Source organism: Gadus chalcogrammus, chromosome 7 (genome assembly GCF_026213295.1).
Source record: "Gadus chalcogrammus isolate NIFS_2021 chromosome 7, NIFS_Gcha_1.0, whole genome shotgun sequence".
NCBI lineage: Eukaryota > Metazoa > Chordata > Actinopteri > Gadiformes > Gadidae > Gadus > Gadus chalcogrammus.
The window spans coordinates 17,995,549-18,019,431 of record NC_079418.1 but is presented as its reverse complement, the minus strand read 5'-3'; the positions used below and the strand labels follow the sequence as shown (position 1 = coordinate 18,019,431).

Genomic DNA, 23,883 nt, shown 5'->3' with positions numbered 1-23,883 from the left:
TAAACTTTAATATTTCATGTCAAGAGTTTGATTGTTTATTGTGTAATTGTTCAGTTAAAGGCTGTAGAGAAAAAAAACGGAGAAAGACTATGTCTTGTATGTGCCGTCACGTCACGCTGGCGTGGACAAGACCGACAATCTCCCCATCGGCATTACTGAAAACTCTCCACATGCCCCAATTTATAATGGTTTTCACCTCTTCTGATGTTTTCATCCTCCCCTTGGAAAAAACCTAACATTATCAAAATTCTTCACGAAAATGTTTAGTTTTCTTTGGCTGAAAAATTATCGTTTAAATCCACGAACAACATATGTGTAATCCGGAGCATATAAAGACTGGGACCAGAATATAATTACTTTCTCTCCATTGAAACCCATTCATATTTTTCGATTTTATAGGTCCCATGGGCTCTAACGTAAGGGAAAACCAGAGCCCAGTCACGCCCTAACCCTTTGGGTTAGGGCAGGGATGGGCAACTTTCATGATAAAGAGGGCCACATTTTTCATCATAACCATCAGAGGGCCACATGACTGCACACTCAACTAAACGTGAGCTGAGAGAAGCTACACAATTTCGAATTTGGTAGACATGATTTCCTGCATTCTGGTGCATTTTGGGGATGGCCACTACCTAAAAAATCTTCCAGAATCATAACCTATGTACGGTATGTTAATTTAACCAACAATTCATTTCATGTTTTGCATGCTCAAACAGCCACATGAATGGTTAGTATTGTTATCAGTGCAAAGGGCTCACATATATCATCATTCAATGATGTCACAAAGCTGAAAAACAGTGGCCCAACATTAAGTGCAACAACTCAATGAACTCAAACCCAACAAGCATGATATTCATTGCAGTTGTAGTAGTTGTAGTGGCGACTTATGTGGATATCTTTAATGACTGATATCCTTTCTAAGCAAACTAGACGCATGGGTTTGCCTTTGAATTCTATGAATTCTTCTCATCTTTCTTGACCGAGTTTTCTGTAACTCGATCAATTATAAAAAAAAAAAATAATAATAATAATAATCTTTTTTTTTTTTAATTATGTGCGGGCCTGACTGAGTGAGGATGCCCGCGGGCCGCATGCCCGATGCCGCCAGTTGCCCATCCCTGGTCTAAATGGAGTAAACAATGTAAACCTGCACACCATTTAAAAAAAAAAGTTGGAAACAAATAAATGGAAGAGTTAAACTAATAGACAATGCGACAAAGTTTGAATACATTTGATTGGCTTTCAATTGGATCGAGTTCCGCTATACATTGCATAAACGGGTCCGCTTGTAAACATATTGCAAAATAAAAGAAATGCAGATAAATATATGATATATTTAAATGTGGTGTCATTCTTATTAAAGATCCCATGTCATGAAAATTTCACTTTGAGGTTTTCTAACATTAATATGAGATCCCCTAGCCTACCTATGCTCCCCCAGTAGCTAGAAATTTTGTTGGGTGTAGAACGACCACTAGGCATTCTGCTCCGCCATTGAAAAAACGAAGGTCAGACGTGCCGTTTTGGAATTTTCCCGGTGTGTCATAAGGGGAGATGCAACCTCTCCTTTCTCTGCCTCGCCAGCCCAGAAAATTTAGCCCGCCGATGAGATACGCCCGTGAGAGTGCCGTGTGTGTGTGTGTGTGTGTGTGATTACACATACTGTAACGAAAGTATGGTACACTTCTTTGTTATTTGGATAACCGGTCTGCTGTTGGTGTTGGTTCCTACAGCTTAATGAAAGTTAAATTTAAGACTTTTTAAGACTTTTTTAATGCCACTTGAAAGGAAATTTAAGACCAACGACACAGTAAACACTAGTGGAAAAATGTATTTGAACATATTTCCACTATCAGTAGGCTTTTTGGACAGAAACAAAAATGACCTCTTGCGCACCTGAACGACGTGCATCTGAGTCACGGCCGCAAAACAAATGTTTTGTTGGTTCCGCTCTCGTGATTGCGCAACAATACTGCTATTCATTTATATTTGGGCTGTAACGATACACCAACTCACGAATCGGTTTGTATCACGATTTTTGACCCACGGTTCGATACATCCGACGATTTTTTTAAATTTAAAAAGCATTTTATTTCAACAACACTTATATAACAATTAACTTGATGTCACATTTAATAACAAATAATTTGTAACACTGAACAGATTTGAACAGAAAGAATACTATTAAAGTCTAGCTAAATTAATAAATAAATAACCAAAGATTGTAGTTGGAGCAAAAACCCTCAACTAGTTTGGAGGTTTAGTCAAATATCCTATTGGCGCTTTAGGCTATGAAGCTTAAATAATGACATAATCAGGCCGTATAGAATGAAAAATGTTTAATAGCCTAACTTTCAATAGATGGGAAAAAACATGAACGTCGCAATAACGAGGCATAGTGTTACGAGTAGCGTATGTGTGTGCGCGAGAATGGTAGTGTGCGTATGTGTGTGTGTGAGTGACGTCAGCGAATGAGTAGACGAGCTAGGAGAGCGAGGGGTAGCGTGTGTGTCTACTGTCTAGTGAAGAAGCGAACGAGTCTGGTAGAATAAAGTACCCATCCTGTCAATAATCGGTGGCCGCTTCATTCCGACAAGCAGACCAACTGCCGGTCAAATCACACAAAACAATAGAGACAGGGGCAGGCAATTTTTTTCGCGCTTGGCCCACTCTGGATAAATGTAGTTCATATCGCATATGAGGACTTCGCTGTGGAGAAATGAAATCCTCCGTAGCCACGGAGAGCGGTCATCACTGGGCATCTCGTCGCAAACTTATGGCATCGATAAGAGGGGGCGGTGTCAGCAGACTATTATTTAGACAAATTATTAGCAAATTTAAATCGGACAATTTGACCGGAGAGTTAGAAAGGGCGTATCGCGCTTCGGCCTTCTCAAACCGTGAGACAGGTTCTTGGCTTTGAGTGTCGCGATTATGATACTCATATCTTTACAGCCCTATTGTTCACTGTTTAAATCTTCGATGACACAGTTCAAGCTGTTGCAGCTAGCTCAGGGGAGAGACTGTATGACACTATTGGTACAACCTGAGACAATAAAAAAGAATTGCCTTCTGCATTATTGTTTTTTTCTTTTCCCTTCACTTTCCCTTGGCTTTGAGTGTCGCGATTTCGGTTTCGGTTACAGCCCTAATTTATATATATACATTTTTGTAACTATTCTTTCTTTCTTCTTGAGACTAATTACAATCATAAAATCCTACTTACCATGTGTAAACATTTTTAAGACTTTTGAAAGATGGATTTAAGACCAGGCCTTATTTTTTCGATTTATGAATTTAAGACTTTTTAAGACTTTAAGGATCCGCGGGAACCCTGTTATGGCATATAACACGTCGGACTCTCGTTTCTGGTATTTCCACAACGAGACTTGTAGTGGGCGTTATCTCAGACATGTTTGAGAAGGAATTGGGGGAAAGGAACTTTGGCTTTGACTCCCTGAAGTACATGAACCACGACATGGAGGAGAAAGGGATTGTTGCCCGCAAATATCCCCTGCTTGAGCCCCTCTTCCCGCTGCCGAGGGACCACCGTGTCGGCGCTGCCCGCTGCAGGAGGCAGTGGTGCCTAAGCGCTGACCACTGCCGAGAAGGTGGTCCCTCGGCAGAGAGGCTCCAGCGGGAGACAACCGCGCTCAACAAACCCTTTCTTCTCCATGTCGTGGTTCAGTCTACTTCAGATTGATGTGGACGTGGAAGAACCAGAGGGTCAGAGAACCCAACGTAGTCGTTTGTGATTCATAATATCTTCTGGAGGCCCAGCTTTTGGTCGTAATAATATATATTATTTGATAGATATCCATGTATAATATATTATTTAGATGTAGAGCTCCAGGACTCCCCCCGGAGCACCCGGAGTGTTCTAGAATATTTACAGAACACTGCCAAAGGCTAAGTGCGCCTCGCCATTGCGATACATCCACTGTAATCGGAGCGCATGGAACCGTGGCAGCAAGCTGCTCAGGGCCACACCCCCACCCTCCACCTTCCTCCTCATTTGCATTAAAGCTACAGACACCGAAATGGTGCGTTTGGGGAAAGCTCAATGTGCGACTGGCTCGTAGTGGCAGTAGCCTAATTCTGCACCACGGCTACATTTCGAAAACGGCTTCAAATACTGCACTAATATCTATATTAAAGCATCCATAAAGTAGCATGCTATGGGACCTTTAAAAATATTATTTTATGAAACTTAAAATTATTCTGATAATATCCAAAATCATGCAACCGTTTCTGCTGGCAGCTACATTGAGCGTTGCATGCATGTCCTAATTATAATTTACAATTGTATATTGTATATAGCCAATTGAAAGGGATATCTATACATTCTCTTTGGACCTAGATATACCTCCTGTCCTCTCTAAATGAAAGGTGTTGTTATAGTTTGCATTGCAACTGTAGCCACCAAGTCTGATACTTTGGCCAATCTAGTGACTTTTTTGTTGTAGATTCCTTCAATTGTCTTGCAGCCAAGTCCACTTCACCCACAGTGTATTGCAATTCAACTTGGTCGCTCCTCTGGCCAATCCTAAAATCTCCACGTTGGTCAATACCCCTCACCTTCACGCAGAAATCAATTATTTACAACAATAAAAGAGTAAACGAAACGAACGAAAAGTTGGAAAGAGTCTATAATCATGAATAAAAAATAACTACAGCAGACAAATTTAAACAAAAACAGGATAGAGGTGTGAATTAAAAGGTCCCATTGCCCGTGTCAAAGCACCCCATTGCCTCGGTGCTTGAGCATGTGCCAACGCAAATTGCTAGGGTCACTGAGGCTGGTGTTGCACCTTCAGGGCTTCTCCCCGGAGTGAGTCCTCATGTGTCTATTCAGGGCGGAGCTCCGACTGAAGCGCTTCACGCATTGGTTACACTTGTAGGGCTTCTCCCCGGAGTGAGTCCTCATGTGGACCGTCAGGTTGGAACTCGTACTGAAGCTCCTCACGCATTGGTTACACCTGTAGGGCTTCTCCCCGGAGTGAGTTCTCATGTGGATCTTCAGGTTGGAACTCGTACTGAAGCGCCTCACGCATTGGTTACACCTGTAGGGCTTCTCCCCGGAGTGAGTTCTCATGTGGATCTTCAGGTTAGAGCTCGAAATGAAGCGCTTCATGCATTGGTTGCACCTGTAGGGCTTCTCCCTGGAGTGAGTCGTCATGTGCCTATTCAGGTGAGAGCTCCTATAGTAGGACTTCACGCATTGATCACACCTGTAGGACTTCTCCCCGGAGTGAGTCCTCCTCATGTGGCTCCTCAGGCTGTCTTTCAGTTTGAAGCGCTCCGTGCACTGGTCGCACCCGTACGGCTTCTCGCCGGTGTGGGTACGCCTGTGGATGACCATATTGGTTTTGTCGGGAAAACACTCGCCAGACAACACAGCGGGCCGGTCCTTGCCGCGGCCCCGATGCCCAGTCAGCTCCTCACGGTGGACCAGCTGCTCGCCGCGCTCCAGGCTCTTTGCCCCGCTGTGTTCCGCAGACAGCGAGCTCAGAGTCTCCAGTTTGAAGAGGTTGTCATGGCCGTCCACCGCCAGTGGGTACTCCCCTTTTCCATGGACACTCAGGATCCGCAGCTCCTCGCTGTTACGGGACAGGTGGGAGGAGCCAGGGGCGTCCACATGCAGACCATCTGAGGGGGCGCCGCGCTGTGTGCTGCGGTCTCCAAAGTCATCGCAGTCTTCTGCAGTGGGAATAAAGGCAGGAAGTAATTGTACTAATTGTACTAAATTAATAATTTGCACAAAGGGATACAGTATGTATCCATTTGAAACGTAGCACCGCTACGTCTCCCCCTTTTAAAGATGTGGGGAGGTCATGAAGACAAACCCCAGACGATCTGTTGTTCTCCATCCCCTGTTTTACCAATACTGTAGTTATATTGGGAATCAGAGCTGATCTGAGCATTCCTGACACCGGTCTGCTATGAAGAAGATGTAAATCATTCTACTATAAACTGCACAAGTAGTCCTTGTGTTTTAGCGGGGCTCTGGTCATGATGCACTTTCAAAAGAGGACCAGGCTTTTAAGTGAAAGCATAATTAGTAGAAGTAAGCACACAGAGATAACCATGGCAACCGGTCAAAACAAATTATATTTTTATGATCATTCTGCGCTCGCATCCGCCGTGTTGATGAACAAATAAAACCCCTAAATGCAATGTGTATTACTAACCTACAGCGGGCATGCCTCCACCAATATCCTCTTCATCCTTGGTTAAAATGGTGTCTGGGGTCTGCTGCTTTCCACAGAAAGTAGGAAACACACACAAGACATAATCTTTCATTAGCACAAAATAGTTGTCAATCCCCGCTAACGACACATTGCATCATAAAGGTGTGTGCTTTCTATGGGTGTGTGTTGGAGTTGTAGCAGAGGAAGCCTCTCTTCTGGATGGTGAATGAGAAGATGATTTCCAACCTGCCCAGTAAGCTCCTCACGGTGGACCAGCTGCTCGCCGCGCTCCAGGCTCTTTCCCACACTGTGTACCGCGGGCAGCGAGCTCAGAGCCTCCGGTTTGAACGCGGTGAAGAGGTTGTCATGGCCATCCCCCGTCAGTGGGCCCTCCCCATTTCCATAGACGCTCAGGATCCGCAGCTCCCTGTTGTGACTTGACATGTGGGAGGAGCCAGGGGCGTCCACATGCAGATGATCCAAGGTGGCGCCGTGTTGTGTGCTGCAGTCTCCAAAGTCATCGCAGTATTCTACAGAGGGAAAGAATGACAGAATGTAATTGTGTTAATTCATTATTTGCAGTGTTTTTTGGTGTAAATGTAACACCTGATGTGTTGTTGTAAAAACCTACATTTGCATATTGTCAATTGTATTTATTCATTTTAATTATTTTTCTCTATAAACCCAATTCTCACGGGTTGGTTCGACCTGGAAAATAAAACCCTGTTTTCGAACAAAGACCTCTGGCCTCGTGTGCACTACTTGGGAGTAGGGCTGGGCGATTTTTTCGGTTTAATCGATTAATTTGCATTTTTTCTTTCCTACGGTTTGTGAAATGGCTGAACCGAAAAATCGCGATTTAAAAACAGTTCTAGACTCTTCCGATTTGTTTTGCTGAATAGACTCCGTAGTAGCCTCCTCTCTCACTTTCCAGAACGCGCGCAAAACTCAGCCTACTGAAATCACATTCACCTCGCCCCCGACAGACTTGGGGGAGAGCCGGGTCGATTGAAACACTTTTGCAAAGATGACGTTATGTATACAAATAATTTGTGATCAACAACTCACATGTGTGTTCTCTTAGTTACAAGCAGTGGTGTAGTCTACGTGATACGCAGGTATACGCCGTATACCCACTAGGAACGCACCAGGATTTGCGTATACCCACTTAAAAATGTGCACGGATACGTATCAAACGTCTTGTGACAGATCTTTCACTTCTGTGTTTATTTTTCGGAAATATCGGTTGGGTATAACTGCAATAAAATACTTTAAGCAGGGGAAGTTATCTCCTACATTCACCATTCATAAAATTCCCGCTGCGCGCTCGCGCTCTGCCCTGTCTCTGTTACGAAGCGCGAAGCTGCCCCTGCATCTCTGCACGTTAGTTGGCGGGCCGAGCCCCTCCTTCTCGCGTGTGTGTGCGTGCGTGCGTGCGTGCGTGTGCGTGCCCAGTCCTCCCATATTAATGTGTAAACCACATAATAAGTAGTCAACATAAGACAATGTTTTAATCCCACTTTATATCTCCTTGTTACTTTTAGATGAGAACCCCTGGCCAGCCTTTCAGACTGGGTGTCAGGCTAGGGAATTTAAAAACAGGCATCCTTGGTTAGAGTGGAGGGAAAAAAAGTTATAGGTAAATGTCAGCCAACATACAGTTGGTATACACAATTGAAATTCATAATGTTAATCACTATGCAAATGAGAGTATAGCTAATTCATGGTCATTTTTAAGGTGCAGTAATTTCACACTTTTACACAATTAAATTACTGGTATGTTAGATAACAACAGTAAGAGCTCAAATTAGAGCAATTGAAAGAGTGAAACATTAGTCTCCTGTCATCTCCTTCTCATGCACTGGTTAGCCATGGATGTAAACAGTTCATTCAATTATTCTGAGTAGATTTTGTCCTTGTTTAGCATTTGCTATTGCATTTGCTATTTGCTATTGCTACTATAGATATACAAAGGACAACTTGTCATTTTTGTGTTCTATTTGTTCATACTGTTATTACAACTGATAAACCTACTCAGCTTTCCATGATTGTTGATAATCGTTATACTCTAAAATCAGCGGGTTGTAGACCCCTGCGTTGGTGAGTGAAGTGCGACACCCCATAAGCACACGTACATGGGTTTCAATGGAATTTGTTTAGAGAAAAACAGAAAAAAAAAATCGAGGTTTAAATCGAAAATCGTCCATTAGTTAGAAAAAAATCGAGATTTTATTTTTAGGCCAAATCGCCCAGCCCTACTTGGGAGCTACACATAATGTTTTTAAGTTTCTTGAAGTTGGAATCATGGCGGAAGGAGGAGACGACAGCGCTCAAGACATCCATCAGCCTTCTAATAGGAATTTGCATTTCTGGCAGAATTACTATTCAATATTCGAAAATCAAGACCCCCCCCACACACACGCCCGCAACTCGGATACACACACACACAATGACAGAGAGAGGCTTTTATGATTTGTATGAAATCAATCTGTTTATTTCAACAACTGCCCGTCAACATTCAACATCAAAATTATTTCAACGTGGGCTTAGGCAGATAGGCCTACATGCGCCGAAAACAGATTGCTATTTATTTATTTATTTATTTTACTGAACACAGCCAGCATGACGGTGAACTTTTTTTTTTCCTACAATTTATTTGTTACCAGCAGTCGTAGTTTAGATCAGCAGAGAAGTCGTTTTTTTTACCTTCCTTGACAGCGGTCATTATATGCTTAGCAACGGTGAATTATTAAAAAATTATTCACCACCAGAAGTTGTGACGGCCCATGCAAGTGAACAGAGCGTTCAACAGCATTGAGAAGAGCCGTGTAATAAATAACTATAGTCCAGGTTTTCCAATACATAGACCATTGTGTGGCGCGGCGCCACAGAATCAACATCTAGCGCCACGAATTGATTCTGTCTTTTTTTTTTTTTTTTTTTGATTAATTTTTTTTTCTATTCCGAACCGATTGAGGCGCATATATATACTTTTCTATTCCGATTGAGCTGTTCTTCCACATCTATCCAAATCAGATGTGCCGCATGTAAACGCGGAGTTACATGCACACTCACTGACGGCCGCGTCGCCGCGTCGCAGACGTCAGTGAGTGCGCCGCCGCCGCCGAAAATTCTGAATGTCTTATTTATGAAACTGCAAAGTAAACAGAAATTGCGCATTTCCACCAGAGGGTGGAAATGCTACCGTGACATCCGTAGTGATTCGGTTCAATACGAAAACATGTATCGGTACACCCCTATTGGGAATCAGAGCTGATCTCAACATTCCTGACACCTGCCATGAAGAAGATGTCAATAATTCTACTATAACCTGTATAATTAGTCCTTGTTTTTTTAGCAGCAGAGTACATTCTCAGTTGATCCAGGTCGTTTTCTTGCTTGCTTTATATGCAATATGTATTACTAACCTACAGCAGGCATGCCTCCACCAATATCTTCTTCATCCTTGATTAAAATGGTGTCTGGGGTCTGTTGCTTTTCACATAAAGAAGGAAACACACACAAGACATATTCTTTCATTAGCACAGAATAGTTGTCAATCCCCGCTAACGACACATTGAATCATAAAGGTGTGGGCTTTCTATGGGTGTGTGTTGGAGTTGTAGCAGAGGAAGCCTCTCTTTTGGATGGTGAATGAGAAGATGATTTCCAACCTGCCCAGTCAGCTCCTCGCGGCGGACCAGCTGCTCGCCGCGCTCCAGGCTCTTGACCACACTGTGGTCTGCAGACAGCGAGTTCAGGGCCTCCCGTTTGGACGCGGTGAAGAGTGTGTCATGGCCGACCAGCGCCAGTGGGCCCTCCCCTTTTCCGTGGACACTCAGCTCCTCGCTGTGACTGAACATGTGGGAGGAGCCAGGGGCGTAAAGACTCTCTGAGGTGGCGCCGCGCTGTGTGCTGCGGTCTCCAAAGACATCGCAGTGTTCTGAAGAGAGGGGGAAAAATGACAGAAAGTGATTGTTTCGAAACATTATTTGCAGAAAAGGAGACAATAAAGAAACTATTTAAATGTATGTAACACATAGAGGGTTCAAAATGTGTACTAGTGCAGACACAGATTACCTCAACTCAAAGCTCAAGCGGTTGACCAGGTGGAGGACACTGAACGAACACCAGCGCAAAATGATACGAGCATAACATGACATTCAAGACAAGCGTAATTAATCTATTTTGGCAATAACAAGCGACAACGTGTCATTCCCTGTAAACTGATCAGCTAACATTTATAGGTTTTGAATGAATCGATGTGGCATCTGTCTGGAAACCATTCTCGGCTCTTGACTGTTTCCATCTTTGAAATGCAACAACCAAGTTTGACTCGTGTTTCATCAAGGCCTGGTCTTCATGCTTTTCAAAAGAGCTCCAGGTAGAAACTAGCAGTCAGCCTAGAATCCATGTGTGCTGTAACATGAGTGGAATTTCCAACCGCCTTGTGTTTCGGGCCGGATGACTGAGGAATACATTACATCCAAGACCATTCAAAGAGCAGGAAATGGGACTAACGTCATTATACATTGTTCATTTTGAATCATCAACTTTTCCCAATTACTTCAAATGTAACAACTAATAGTGACCCCTGAACCGTCTTGTTTTCCACCCATCACGGCCCGGGACACAACTCACCATCGCCCTGTGGTTTAGTCTGTGGTTTGCAGAGGTTGTCTCGAGCCAGGGTAAAACGACTTGCCGCACACGATGCATTTGATCTCGTTTGAATCCGCAAAGAAAACAGCGTACTCCTCATCACCTTCATCCTCTTCCTCAGCGATTGGTTTTCTTTCAGGCTCTGAGTTATTTGTAATCGAAGGGTAGCCGAGCCTTCCGAGAACAGTTGGCTAATTTCTGATACGGCAGCTTTCGCAAGTACGTCCATTATGGACGAAAGCTGTTCTTCCAAAGTTGGGCCGCACGGTGACATGTTTATCAACATATTTTACCCTATTGTGGATAACAAAAAAAAAATTGAATACTGTAACAAGATACGAGAGGTCGAGAAGGACTAGGTTTGAAAGATTAAGGCTTATTACCACTTGCATTAGCTATCAACAAAACCTGAAATGGTTTGCAAACTCCCGGGCGCAGGAATCTTCTTCTTCTTCTTCTTCTTTTGAGTTTATTTGGCAGTTGGCAAACCAATATGGTGCATTACCGCCACCTATTGTTTGTTTTAGAGCTTCGATGGAGGTTATACGTTATAAACTATGCAAAAGAACAAAAGTAAATAAACAAAATCATATAGATAGAAAACAACAGATTAAATTATAATATGTCAAATAAACCTGTTGCTTTTAGATAACTCAATACATAGTGAGGAAAAGGAGAGTAAACCCCCTAAGGTCAAGCTTGTTTGACCCAAAGCTTTAACATTTTTCAACAGCTCCCTTCTCTCCAAATTGTACGCTTCGCATTGTAGTAAAACATGCTCCACTGTTTCTCTTCCATTACATTTTGGGCAGACCCCTGTTTCATGTTTGCCTATGAGAGGCGGAACAGCTTCCTTACTTGAGTAAAAGTACAGATACCCCTTGCTAAATTTTACTCAAGTACAAGTAAAAGTATTACAGTCAGATGTCTACTTAAGTAAAAGTACTGAAGTACTTGTTTTTAAAAGTACTTGAGTATCAAGAGTACAAGAGTATGTTTTCTAAATATTGCATTACTACTGCCACAGTGCTTACATTTATGTATAGAAACGTCCTACATGGAGTTATGAAAAATGTTAACACCTTGGAGAATGTAAAAGGAATTGAAAGTAAAATCAAGTAATTTTCATCTTTATACCATGGCAATAGCACAATAGTATACTTAAGCTGGCAATAGATCACGCCAGGCTGTGGTATGTGCTCATTATACCACTGTTAAGGGGCGTTGTCCACGCGCAGGGGCGTCATAGCAGTTATGTATATACTCATTATACAACAGTTGGGAACCAATCAGATCGCTGGATTTAGGTCCCCCGTTGTATAAAGTATAACAGTATACTCAAGAACATAAAAAAAATTGCTCAGCTTACATAAATATGCAATATCAGAAAAGAAAATTCAGCTAACAATTCTATGTATGTGTGAGTTTCTCCGTTTTTTTATCAATCAAATCAACAATCATCTCTCATCTAATTCTGACCATGGAGTTGGCTTTGGCGGAAAGCAAAGGTGATTGCTGATAGGCTGAAGGCTGTCCTAATCAGTTTGGGAGGGAATAACGTTTGAGAGGGAAACAACAAATTGAGGGTTTCCGTGATTTTTCTTTTCTCCTTTTATTTTTTATTTTTCAGAAGGAGTAACGGGTACTCACGGTTATGGATAGAAATGTAACGGAGTAAAGAGTACAATATTTGCCTCTCAAATGTACTTGAGTAAAGTCATGAGTACTCCCAAAAAATGATACTCGAGTAAAGTACAGATCCCTCAAAATTGTACTTAAGTACTGTACTCAAGTAAATGTACTCCGTTACTGTCCGGCTCTGCCTATGATGTTCATACTGTGGTTAAGACATGTGTGCCCTATGCGTCGTCTTGTGATGATAACCTCACATCTTCTGTTCCAGCAGCCCTGTCTCCTTGTTACCACCTGCCTCTGGATTCTATGCAGGAACCGACCCTTATTTTCCCTATCCCATTGTTCTTGCCACACCTTGTTGATTTCTGATTTAATTATTGTTTTAACTTCAGATTTACTTAATGGAACACCCGGCTGTATATCCTGTTTCAGTGCCTTTTTTGCCAACATGTCGACAACCTCATTGCCTTCTACTGCAGGATGGGACCCATAAAAAGCCCACCGTTATTTGCATTCTTTCTATTTTAATCAAACTCTGAAGAACCTCATAAACTAGATCAGGCCTACAGGTAGATTTGCCATTTGAAATGCTGATTAGAGCTGCCATTGAGTCTGAGCAAATGATGCATCTACTTGACCTTCCCTCTTCCACCAGAGAGCCAATAAAATGGCTAACAGCTCCACTGTGAATACTGCTAAATGATCTGACGTTCTTTTGATAATTGATACATTAAACTGTGGTATGTGTACTGCTGCCCCTGTCCTACCTGTGTCTGGATCTTTTGACCCGTCTGTAAAAATTTGAATTGACCCGTTATACTTATCACTTAAATACTGTTGAATCAAACTATTCATCCCTCCAAATTCATTACATTGTTTTGATTTCTTAATACAGGAATCTTCTTCCCGGGAAAAGTCTGGACGTCATGGACCTATAGAGTGGCGAAGTCACGCCCTTTCCAGTAGAGTCGAAAAATATGAATGGGTTTAAATTGAGAGAAAGTAATTATCCTCTGATCCCAGTCTTTATATGCCCCGGATTACACATATGATGTTTGTGGATTTAAACTTTAATTTTTCATGTCAAGAGTTTGATTGTTTATTGTGTAATTGTTCAGTTAAAGGCTGTAGAGAAAAAAAACGGAGAAAGACTATGTCTTGTATGTGCCGTCACGTCACGCTGGCGTGGACAAGACCGACAATCTCCCCATCGTTATTACTGAAAACTCTCCACATGCCCCAATTTATAATGGTTTTCACCTCTTCTGCTGTTTTCATCCTCCCCTTGGAAAAAACCTAACATTATCAAAATTCTTCACGAAAATATTTAGTTTTCTTTGGCTGAAAAATTATCGTTTAAATCCACGAACAACATATGTGTAATCCGGAGCATATAAAGACTAGGACCAGAATATAATTACTTTCTCTCCATTGAAACCCATTCATATTTTTCGATTTTATAGGTCCCATGGGCTCTAACGTAAGGGAAAACCAGAGCCCAGTCACGCCCTAACCCTATGGGTTTGGGCAGGGATGGGCAACTTTCATGATAAAGAGGGCCACATTTTTCATCATAACCATCAGAGGGCCACATGACTGCACACTCAACTAAACGTGAGCTGAGAGAAGCTACACAATTTCGAATTTGGTAGATATGATTTCCTGCATTCTGGTGCATTTTGGGGATGGCCACTACCTAAAAAATCTTCCAGAATCATAACCTATGTACGGTATGTTAATTTAACCAACAATTCATTTCATGTTTTGCATGCTCAAACAGCCACATGAATGGTTAGTATTGTTATCAGTGCAAAGGGCTCACATATATCATCATTCAATGATGTCACAAAGCTGAAAAACAGTGGCCCAACATTAAGTGCAACAACTCAATGAACTCAAACCCAACAAGCATGATATTCATTGCAGTTGTAGTAGTTGTAGTGGCGACTTATGTGGACATCTTTAATGACTGATATCCTTTCTAAGCAAACTAGACGCATGGGTTTGCCTTTGAATTCTATGAATTCTTCTCATCTTTCTTGACCGAGTTTTCTGTAACTCGATCAATTATAAAAAAATAAATAATAATAATCTTTTTTTTTTTTAATTATGTGCGGGCCTGACTGAGTGAGGATGCCCGCGGGCCGCATGCCCGATGCCGCCAGTTGCCCATCCTTGGTCTAAATGGAGTAAACAATGTAAACCTGCACACCATTTAAAAAAAAAAGTTGGAAACAAATAAATGGAAGAGTCAAACTAATAGACAATGCGACAAAGTTTGAATACATTTGATTGGCTTTCAATTGGATCGAGTTCCGCTATACATTGCATAAACGGGTCCGCTTGTAAACATATTGCAAAATAAAAGAAATGCAGATAAATATATGATATATTTAAATGTGGTGTCATTCTTATTAAAGATCCCATGTCATGAAAATTTCACTTTGAGGTTTTCTAACATTAATATGAGATCCCCTAGCCTACCTATGCTCCCCCAGTAGCTAGAAATTTTGTTGGGTGTAAAACGACCACTAGGCATTCTGCTCCGCCATTGAAAAAACGAAGGTCAGACGTGCCGTTTTGGAATTTCCCCGGTGTGTCGTCATAAGGGGAGATGCAACCTCTCCTTTCTCTGCCTCGCCAGCCCAGAAAATTTAGCCCGCCAATGAGATACGCCCGTGAGAGTGCCGTGTGTGTGTGTGTGTGTGTGTGATTACACATACTGTAACGAAAGTATGGTACACTTCTTTGTTATTTGGATAACCGGTCTGCTGTTGGTGTTGGTTCCTACAGCTTAATGAAAGTTAAATTTAAGACTTTTTAAGACTTTTTTAATGCCACTTGAAAGGAAATTTAAGACCAACGACACAATAAACACTAGTGGAAAAATGTATTTGAACATATTTCCACTATCAGTAGGCTTTTTGGACAGAAACAAAAATGACCTCTTGCACACCTGAACGACGTGCATCTGAGTCACGGCCGCAAAACAAATGTTTTGTTGGTTCCGCTCTCGTGATTGCGCAACAATACTGCTATTCATTTATATTTGGGCTGTAACGATACACCAACTCACGATTCGGTTTGTATCACGATTTTTGACCCACGGTTCGATACATCCCACGATTTTTTAAAATTTAAAAAGCATTTTATTTCAACAACACTTGTATAACAATTAACTTGATGCCACATTTAATAACAAATAATTTGGAACACTGAACAGATTTGAACAGAAAGAATACTATTAAAGTATAGCTAAATTAATAAATAAATAACCAAAGATTGTAGTTGGAGCAAAAACCCTCAACTAGTTTGGAGGTTTAGTCAAATATCCTATTGGCGCTTCTTATTAGGCTATGAAGCTTAAATAATGACCTAATCAGGCCGTATAGAATGAAAAATGTTTAATAGCCTAACTTTCAATCGATGGGAAAAAACATGAACATCTAACATGAACATCGCAATAACGAGGCATAGTGTTACGAGTAGCGTATGTGTGTGCACGAGAATGGTAGTGTGCGTATGTGTGTGTGTGAGTGACGTCAGCGAGTGAGTGGACGAGCGAGGAGAGCGAGCGGTAGCGTGTGTGTCGTGAAGAAGTGAACGAGTCCGGTAGAATAAAGTACCCATCCTGTCAATAATCGGTGGCCGCTTCATTCCGACCTATAAGCAGACAAACTGCCGGTCAAATCATACAAAACAATAGAGACAGGGATCACACAGGCCCACTCTGGATAAATGTCGTTCATATCGCATATGAGGACTTCGACGGCTGTGGAGAAATTAAATCCTCCGTAGCCACGGAGAGCGGTCATCACTGGGCATCTCGGCGCAAACTTACGGCATCGATAAGAAGGGGCGCTGTGAGCAGACTATTATTTAGACAAATTATTAGCAAATTTCAATCGGACAATTTGACCGGAGAGTTAGAAAGGGCGTATCGCGCTTCTGCCTTCTCAAACCGCGAAACAGGTTCTTGGCTTTGAGTGTCGCGATTTCGATACTCGTATCGTTACAGCCCTATTGTTTACTGTTTAAATCTTCGATTACACAGTTCAGGCTGTTGCAGCTAGCTCAGGGGAGAGACTGTATGACACTAGGTGGTACAACCTGAGACAATAAAAAAGAATTGCCTTCTGCATTATGGTTTTTTCTTTTCCCTTCACTTTCCCTTGGCTTTGAGTGTCGCGATTTTGGTTTCGATACGCGTATCGTTACAGCCCTAATTTATATATATAAAAAATGTTAAGCATTCTTTCTTAGATTTGAGACTAATTACAATCATAAAATCCTACTTACAATGTGTAAACATTTTTAAGACTTTTGAAAGATGGATTTAAGACTTTTTAATGCTATTTAAGGCCTTATTTTTTGATTTATGAATTTAAGACTTAAGACTTTTTAAGGATCCGCGGGAACCCTGTTATGGCACATAACACGTCAGACTCTCGTTTCTGGTATTTCCACAACGAGACTTGTAGTGGGCGTACATGAACCACGACATGGAGGAGAAAGGGATTGTTGCCCGCAAATATCCCCTGCTTGAGCCCCTCTTCCCGCTGCCGAGGGACCACCGTGTCGGCGCTGCCCGCTGCAGGAGGCAGTGGTGCCTAAGCGCTGACCACTGCCGAGAAGGTGGTCCCTCGGCAGCGAGGCTCCAGCGTGAGACAACCGCGCTCAACAAACCCTTTCTTCTCCATGTCGTGGTTCAGTCTATTTCAGATTGATGTGGACGTGGAAGAACCAGAGGGTCAGAGAACCCAACGTAGTCGTTTGTGATTCATAATATCTTCTGGAGGCCCAGCTTTTGGTCGTAATAATATATATTATTTGATAGATATCCATGTATAATATATTATTTAGATGTAGAGCTCCAGGACTCCCCCCGGAGCACCCGGAGTGTTCTAGAATATTTACAGAACACTGCCAAAGGCTATGTGCGCCTCGCCATTGCGATACATCCACTGTAATCGGAGCGCATGGAACCGTGGCAGCAAGCTGCTCAGGGCCACACCCCCACCCTCCACCTTGAACCACCTCTCTCCTCATTTGCATTAAAGCTACAGACTCCGAAATGGTGCGTTGGGGAAAGCTCAATGTGCGACTGGCTCGTAGTGGCAGTAATTCTGCACCACGGCTGAATTTCAAAAACGGCTTCAAATACCGCGTTTGGGGTCCACTAATATCTACATTAAAGCATCCATAAAGTAGCATGCTATGGGACCTTTAAAAATATTATTTTATGAAACTTAAAATTATTCTGATAATATCCAAAATTATGCAACCGTTTCTGCTGGCAGCTAAATTGAGCGTTGCATGCATGACCTAATTATAATATACAATTGTATATTGTATGTAGCCAATTGAAAGGGATTTCTATACATTCTCCTTGAACCTAGATATACCTCCCGTCCTGTCTAAATGAAAGGTGTTGTTATACTTGGCATTGCAACTGTAGCCACCAATTCTGATACTTTGGCCAATCTAGTGACTTCTTTGTTGTAGAATCCTTTAATTGTCTTGCAGCCAAGTCCACTTTACCCACAGTGTATTGCAATTTAACTTGGTCTCTCCTCTGGCCAATCCTAAAATTGCCACGTTGCTCACCTTCACACAGAAATCAATTGTTTACAACAATAAAAGAGTAAACTAAAAGAACGAAAAGTTGGAAAGCGTCTATAATCATGAATAAAAAATAACTACAGCAGACAAATTTAAACAAAAACAGGATACAGGTGTGAATTAAAAGGTCCCATTGCCCGTGTCAAAGCACCCCATTGCCTCTGTGCTTGAGCATGTGCCAACGCAAATTGCTAGGGTCACTGAGGCTGGCGTTGCACCTTCAGGGCTTCTCCCCGGAGTGAGTCTTCATGTGGATCTTCAGGTGAGTGCTCTGACTGAAGCACTTCACGCATTGGTTACACCTGTAGGGCTTCTCCCCGGAGTGAGTCCTCATGTGGATCTTCAGGTGAGTGCTCTGACTGAAGCACTTCACGCATTGGTTACACCTGTAGGGCTTCTCCCCGGAGTGAGTCCTCATGTGGATCTTCAGGAGAGAGCTCGAAATGAAGCACTTCACGCAATGGTTACATCTGTAGGGCTTCTCCCCGGAGTGAGTCCTCACGTGTCTCTTCAGGAGAGAGCTCGAAATGAAGCCCTTCACGCATTGGTCACACCTGTAGGGCTTCTCCCCGGAGTGAGTCCTCATGTGGACCTTCAGGTGAGAGCTCGTACTGAAGCGCTTCACGCATTGGTCACACCTGTAGGGCTTCTCCTCGGAGTGAGTCCTCATGTGGATCTTCAGGTGAGTGCTCTGACTGAAGCACTTCACGCATTGGTTACACCTGTAGGGCTTCTCCCCGGAGTGAGTCCTCATGTGGATCTTCAGGAGAGAGCTCGAAATGAAGCACTTCACGCAATGGTTACATCTGTAGGGCTTCTCCCCGGAGTGAGTCCTCATGTGTCTCTTCAGGAGAGAGCTCGAAATGAAGCCCTTCACGCATTGGTCACACCTGTAGGGCTTCTCCCCGGAGTGAGTCCTCATGTGGACCTTCAGGTGAGAGCTCGTACTGAAGCGCTTCACGCATTGGTCACACCTGTAGGGCTTCTCCTCGGAGTGAGTCCTCATGTGGATCTTCAGGAGAGAGCTCGAAATGAAGCGCTTCACGCATTGGTTACACCTGTAGGGCTTCTCCCCGGAGTGAATCCTCATGTGGACCTTCAGGATGTAACTACGACCGAAGCGCTTCACGCATTGGTCACACCTGTAGGGCTTCTCCCCGGAGTGAGTCCTCATGTGGACCTTCAGGTGAGAGCTCGTACTGAAGCACTTCACGCATTGGTCACACCTGTAGGGCTTCTCCCCGGAGTGGGTCCTCATGTGGGTCTTCAGGAGAGAGCTCGTACTGAAGCGCTTCACGCATTGGTCACACCTGTAGGGCTTCTCCCCGGAGTGAGTCCTCATGTGGACCTTCAGGTGAGAGCTCTGTGTGAAGCGCTTCATGCATTGATCACACCCGTACGGCTTCTCGCCGGTTTGGGTACGCATGTGGTTGGTCATATTGGTATTGTCGGGTAAACCCTCTCCAGACAACACAGCGGGCCGGTCCTTGCCGCCACCCCGATGCCCAGTCAGCTCTTCACGGTGGACCAGCTGCTCGCCGCGCTCCAGGCTCTTTCCCACACTGTGTACCGCGGGCAGCGAGCTCAGAGCCTCCGGTTTGAACGCGGTGAAGAGGTTGTCATGGCCATCCCCCGTCAGTGGGCCCTCCCCATTTCCATAGACGCTCAGAATCCGCAGCTCCCTGTTGTTACTTGACATGTGGGAGGAGCCAGGGGAGTGCAGATTATCCAAGGTGGCGCCGTGTTGTGTGCTGCAGTCTCCAAAGTCATCGCAGTCTTCTACAGAGGGAAAGAATGACAGAATGTAATTGTGTTAATTCATTATTTGCAGTGTTTTTTGGTGTAAATGTAAAACCTGATGTGCTGCTGTAAAAATCTAATTTTGCATATTCGCAATTGTATTTATTCATTTTAATTATTTTTCTCTTTAAACCCAGTTCTCACGGGTTGGTTCGACCTGGAAAATAAAACCCTGTTTTCCCAACCAAGACCTCTGGTCTCGTGTGTACTACTTGGGAGCTACACATAATGTTTTTAAGTTTCTTGAAGTTGGAATCATGGCGGAAGGAGGAGACGACAGCGCTCAAGACATCCATCAGCCTTCTAATAGGAATGTGCATTTCTGGCAAAATTACTAGGGGTGTAACGATTCATGCGATGCATCGATGAATCGATTTTCAGTCCTACCGATTCAACTAAATCGATCTGCTAAAATAAATAAATAGAATGAATCGCCAATAATCGATATAAATGTTTTAAATCGTATGAATCGATTATGATTAATGTTTTAAGACTTAGTTTGCACGTTTATTTTGTGAAGTGCAGCTCGGTAATCCGTAACTCTGTCATCAGCTAGTCAGCTTGCAAGGAAGTCCCACGAGAGTTTTTTTTCTCCCTCACCCTCTACTGGTGCATTTCAAACATGGCAGAGAGCGGCAGCGAGATTGTTAACCCATTCAGACCGGATCACGCATGTGTGCGTGTTTACCTTTAAGACCGGATCATGCATCAATGTGTATTTACCATTAATGCCGGCAAACGCGCCTGTGTCATTTGGAGCGGTGTCGTCTTTTCCGAGGCACGTGGCCAATAATATGCACTGTGATTGGCTGAAATACTCTTGGGGTGAGTGACAGAGATGATTAGGTATTTTTGACCGACTAATAAAATGCTCTGTGATTGGTCGAAATAAGCATACAAGCGGAGAATGTTTTGGTTCGAAATTGTAAACACTGCGAGCGATCCGTCATGGCTGACTCAAGTGAGGGAAGTGATATTGACGAAGTAATTAATTCGGATGAATTTGAAATTATGCAGGATGACACAGGACCAGATTTAAATGATATCCTAAATGATATATCGGTAATGCTTTGGAAAGCATTACCGCAGCACAGTAAATTATGAGTTGTGTTTAGACTTGAGACTGTACTGTTCTGTTAATCTGTGCACTCACCACCAAGTTATGATTATATGGTTTCTCAAGACGCTTTAATCCATCAAAATAATACAACAAAGAAAATGAACATTAATTAAAATGAAATTATTAGGTAAAGAAGAAGTAACCCTCTGGTTTGTTTTGGTTTTGTTCTATATCTGTGTTTCAGTGTCTATCATTTGTCACTTTGGTACCTCAAAAGTATGAAATACAAGCAGATCTATATTGATTTTCAAAATGATCCTGATGTTTTTGATGTTTATTGATTTTTCTAAAAATATTTAGTTGAAGTTTATGGCCAAGCAAGTCAAGTTGAAAGCCAAAGAATTAATCTCTCAAATGCCTTTTACCTCATGTTATTATCTGCTATAGAGCCTGAGAAATTAAGGTTTTAGTAGGCGTTGACACATTTTGAATATTGTTCTGAAAACCCTCAGGTTTTGAGAGGGGGTTTGCAGAAAAGTTCTTAGTTATAAAAGACCTTTTTAGCAGGCGTTTTAGGCCTAAATGATTATTAATGCATCAGCAAACTTGAAATCCAAAGTGTGGAAGCATTTTGGCTTCGCAAAGAATAATGGTAAAATTGACAAGGGGTGTCACATTATTGCATGTTTATTTCACGGATATAGAATTTTGGTTCAAAGTTACTGAATCGAATCGTGGTTTACAGAATCGAATCGTTCCAAAAAAATATAATTGTCCTTGAATTAGGGATCGACCGATATATCGGTCGGCCGATATTCGCGTTTTTTACGTGTATCGTATCGGCCGATACGCGGCTGATTTTCGCCGATATATATATATATATATTTTTTTTTTTACTTGTTCTACCTCACCTGTTTTTAATATTTGTTAAATATTGCCCATCTAATTTTTCTTACTTGTTTTACCTCACCTGTTTTTACGATTTGTTAAATATTGTTTATTATATTGAAGTTCAATAAATGTTCCTTTTTTAAAATTGAGACTTGTAACATTTGTTATCAGTGTAATTTTTATGATTGAGGGAGCAAAAGCAGTATCGGCTCTAAATATCGGCTCTAAATATCGGTATCGGCGTATCGGAGTATCGGCTAAGGCTGATGAAAAAATATCGGTAACGTATCGGCCCTAAAAAATCTGTGCCGGTCGATCCCTACCTTGAATCGAATCGCCAACTACTGAATCGTTAATGGAATCGAATCGTCTGAAGCCAAAGATTCACACCCCTAAAAATTACTATTCAATATTCGAAAATCAAGACCCCCCCCCACACACGCACGCAACTCGGATACACACAATGACACAGAGTGAGAGGCTTTTATGATTTGTATGAAATCAATCCGTTTATTTCAACAACTGCCCGTCAACATTCAACATCAAAATTATTTCAACGTGGGCTTAGGCAGATAGGCCTACATGCGCCGAAGACAGATCGCTATTTATTTATTTATTTTATTGAACACAACCGGCATGACGGTGAACTAGACACGTCAAGAAAAGACAATTCATTTTTTTTTTTCCACAATTTATTTGTTACCAGCAGTCGTAGTTTTGATCAGCAGAGAAGTCGTTTTTTTTTACCTTCCTTGACAGCGGTCATTATATGCTTAGCAACGGTGAATTATTAAAAAATTATTCACCAGCAGAAGTTGTGACGGCCCATGAAAGTGAACAGAGCGTTCAACAGCATTGAGAAGAGCCGTGTAATAAATAACGATAATCATATTATATTATTGATATTCTACGTGAGTCTGACTATTCGACGATCGTTGCCCATCCCTACCTTAAGAGGACTAAGTCTGAAGTATGGGCATACTTTGGGCATTTAAAAATACCGCGATAATACCGAAAACCGGGATAATTTGGGCCACAATAACCGTGAGGTTAAATTTTCATACCGTTACATCCCTAGACACAACCCATGGTATCTGTTTTCCTATCACCTGTTTTAACAAAACTGTAGTTATATTGGGAATAATATTATTAGGGATGTAACGGCACAATGAAGTCACGGATCGGTTCATACCTCGGTGCAGACATCACGTCTCGGTACGAGTTCGGTACAATGAAGGGAAAAGAAAAAACAATAATGCAGAAGGCAACTATTTTTTATTGTCTCAGGTTGTACCACCTAAACCGCTTTCACACCAAAAAGAACCGAGAGCCAGTTCCGGGCTGGTGCGAGGGCCAGTTCCAAACTGGTTCCAGCCTTACCCCAGTTAAGAACCGGTTGGTTTCACACCGGCCAGAGCCAGCCATGGAGCCGACGTGAGCAACGTCATGACGTCACTGCAAACGTCTCCGCTAGTGAGCTTGTACAGAAGCATACGGCCGACATCTTTCTTTATTCTGGGTGGAAATAGTAACATAGTTACGCCATTAAATACGTTTATGGAAACATTTTTAGCGAGAAATGTGCATTTTACTTTCATAATGTTCGCTCGGTGAATGTGAAGGATGTTTGGTTTGATAGTTATGACGAAGAGGGAACGCTCCGTTCACTTGCATGGACATGGACTCATCTAGCTGCGTTGGCGCGTTGACGCGTTGAACCACCACACAATGATCAAGCGTCAGGTTAGGCGCGCAGAAGAACCCTCGCGCCAGTTTCAAACACTACAACAACAATTTCGTCTTCGATTCAATCCGTGTATAGTTCGTTCTTTGAATATTCCGATTTAAAACAAAATCAGAAAAAAACAAAAAAGAACCATACACGGATTCATGTCCATTGTTTACTTCGGTGTTTTAAAAAATGCCTTCGTTGGTCTTCCTGTTTATGAAGGTACGGATAACTCCGCCCCCTGCCCCCGGCGTAAAAGCGGTTCTAGTTCTAGCCCAGCTCTAAAGTGGGGC

At 42.5% G+C, this 23,883-nt stretch overlaps 2 protein-coding genes across 3 annotated transcripts in view; both read right to left on the bottom strand.

The window, feature by feature from the left end:
* Positions 1-415: 415 nt before the first annotated feature.
* LOC130385227 (zinc finger protein 37A-like) lies at positions 416-11,395 on the bottom strand. The gene is made up of 6 exons (XM_056593634.1): positions 10,833-11,395; positions 9,866-10,134; positions 9,620-9,686; positions 6,438-6,721; positions 6,192-6,255; positions 416-5,700 (listed from the first exon to the last, which is right to left on the bottom strand). The coding sequence occupies exons 1-6, from the start codon at positions 11,137-11,139 to the stop codon at positions 4,814-4,816; spliced, it is 1,878 nt and encodes a 625-aa protein (XP_056449609.1). The 5' UTR covers positions 11,140-11,395; the 3' UTR covers positions 416-4,813.
* Positions 11,396-13,146: 1,751 nt separating this feature from the next.
* The window catches only part of LOC130385225 (zinc finger protein 431-like), a 45,976-nt gene continuing 35,239 nt past the window's right edge, over positions 13,147-23,883 (bottom strand). The window contains exon 13 of one of the 2 annotated variants that reach the window (XM_056593633.1): positions 13,147-19,524. In XM_056593633.1, the coding sequence (XP_056449608.1) occupies positions 18,331-19,524 (1,194 nt within the window). In that variant the 3' untranslated portion in view covers positions 13,147-18,330. Of the gene's footprint in view, positions 19,890-23,883 lie in introns of both variants that reach the window. The other variant, XM_056593632.1, reaches the window with a different exon arrangement.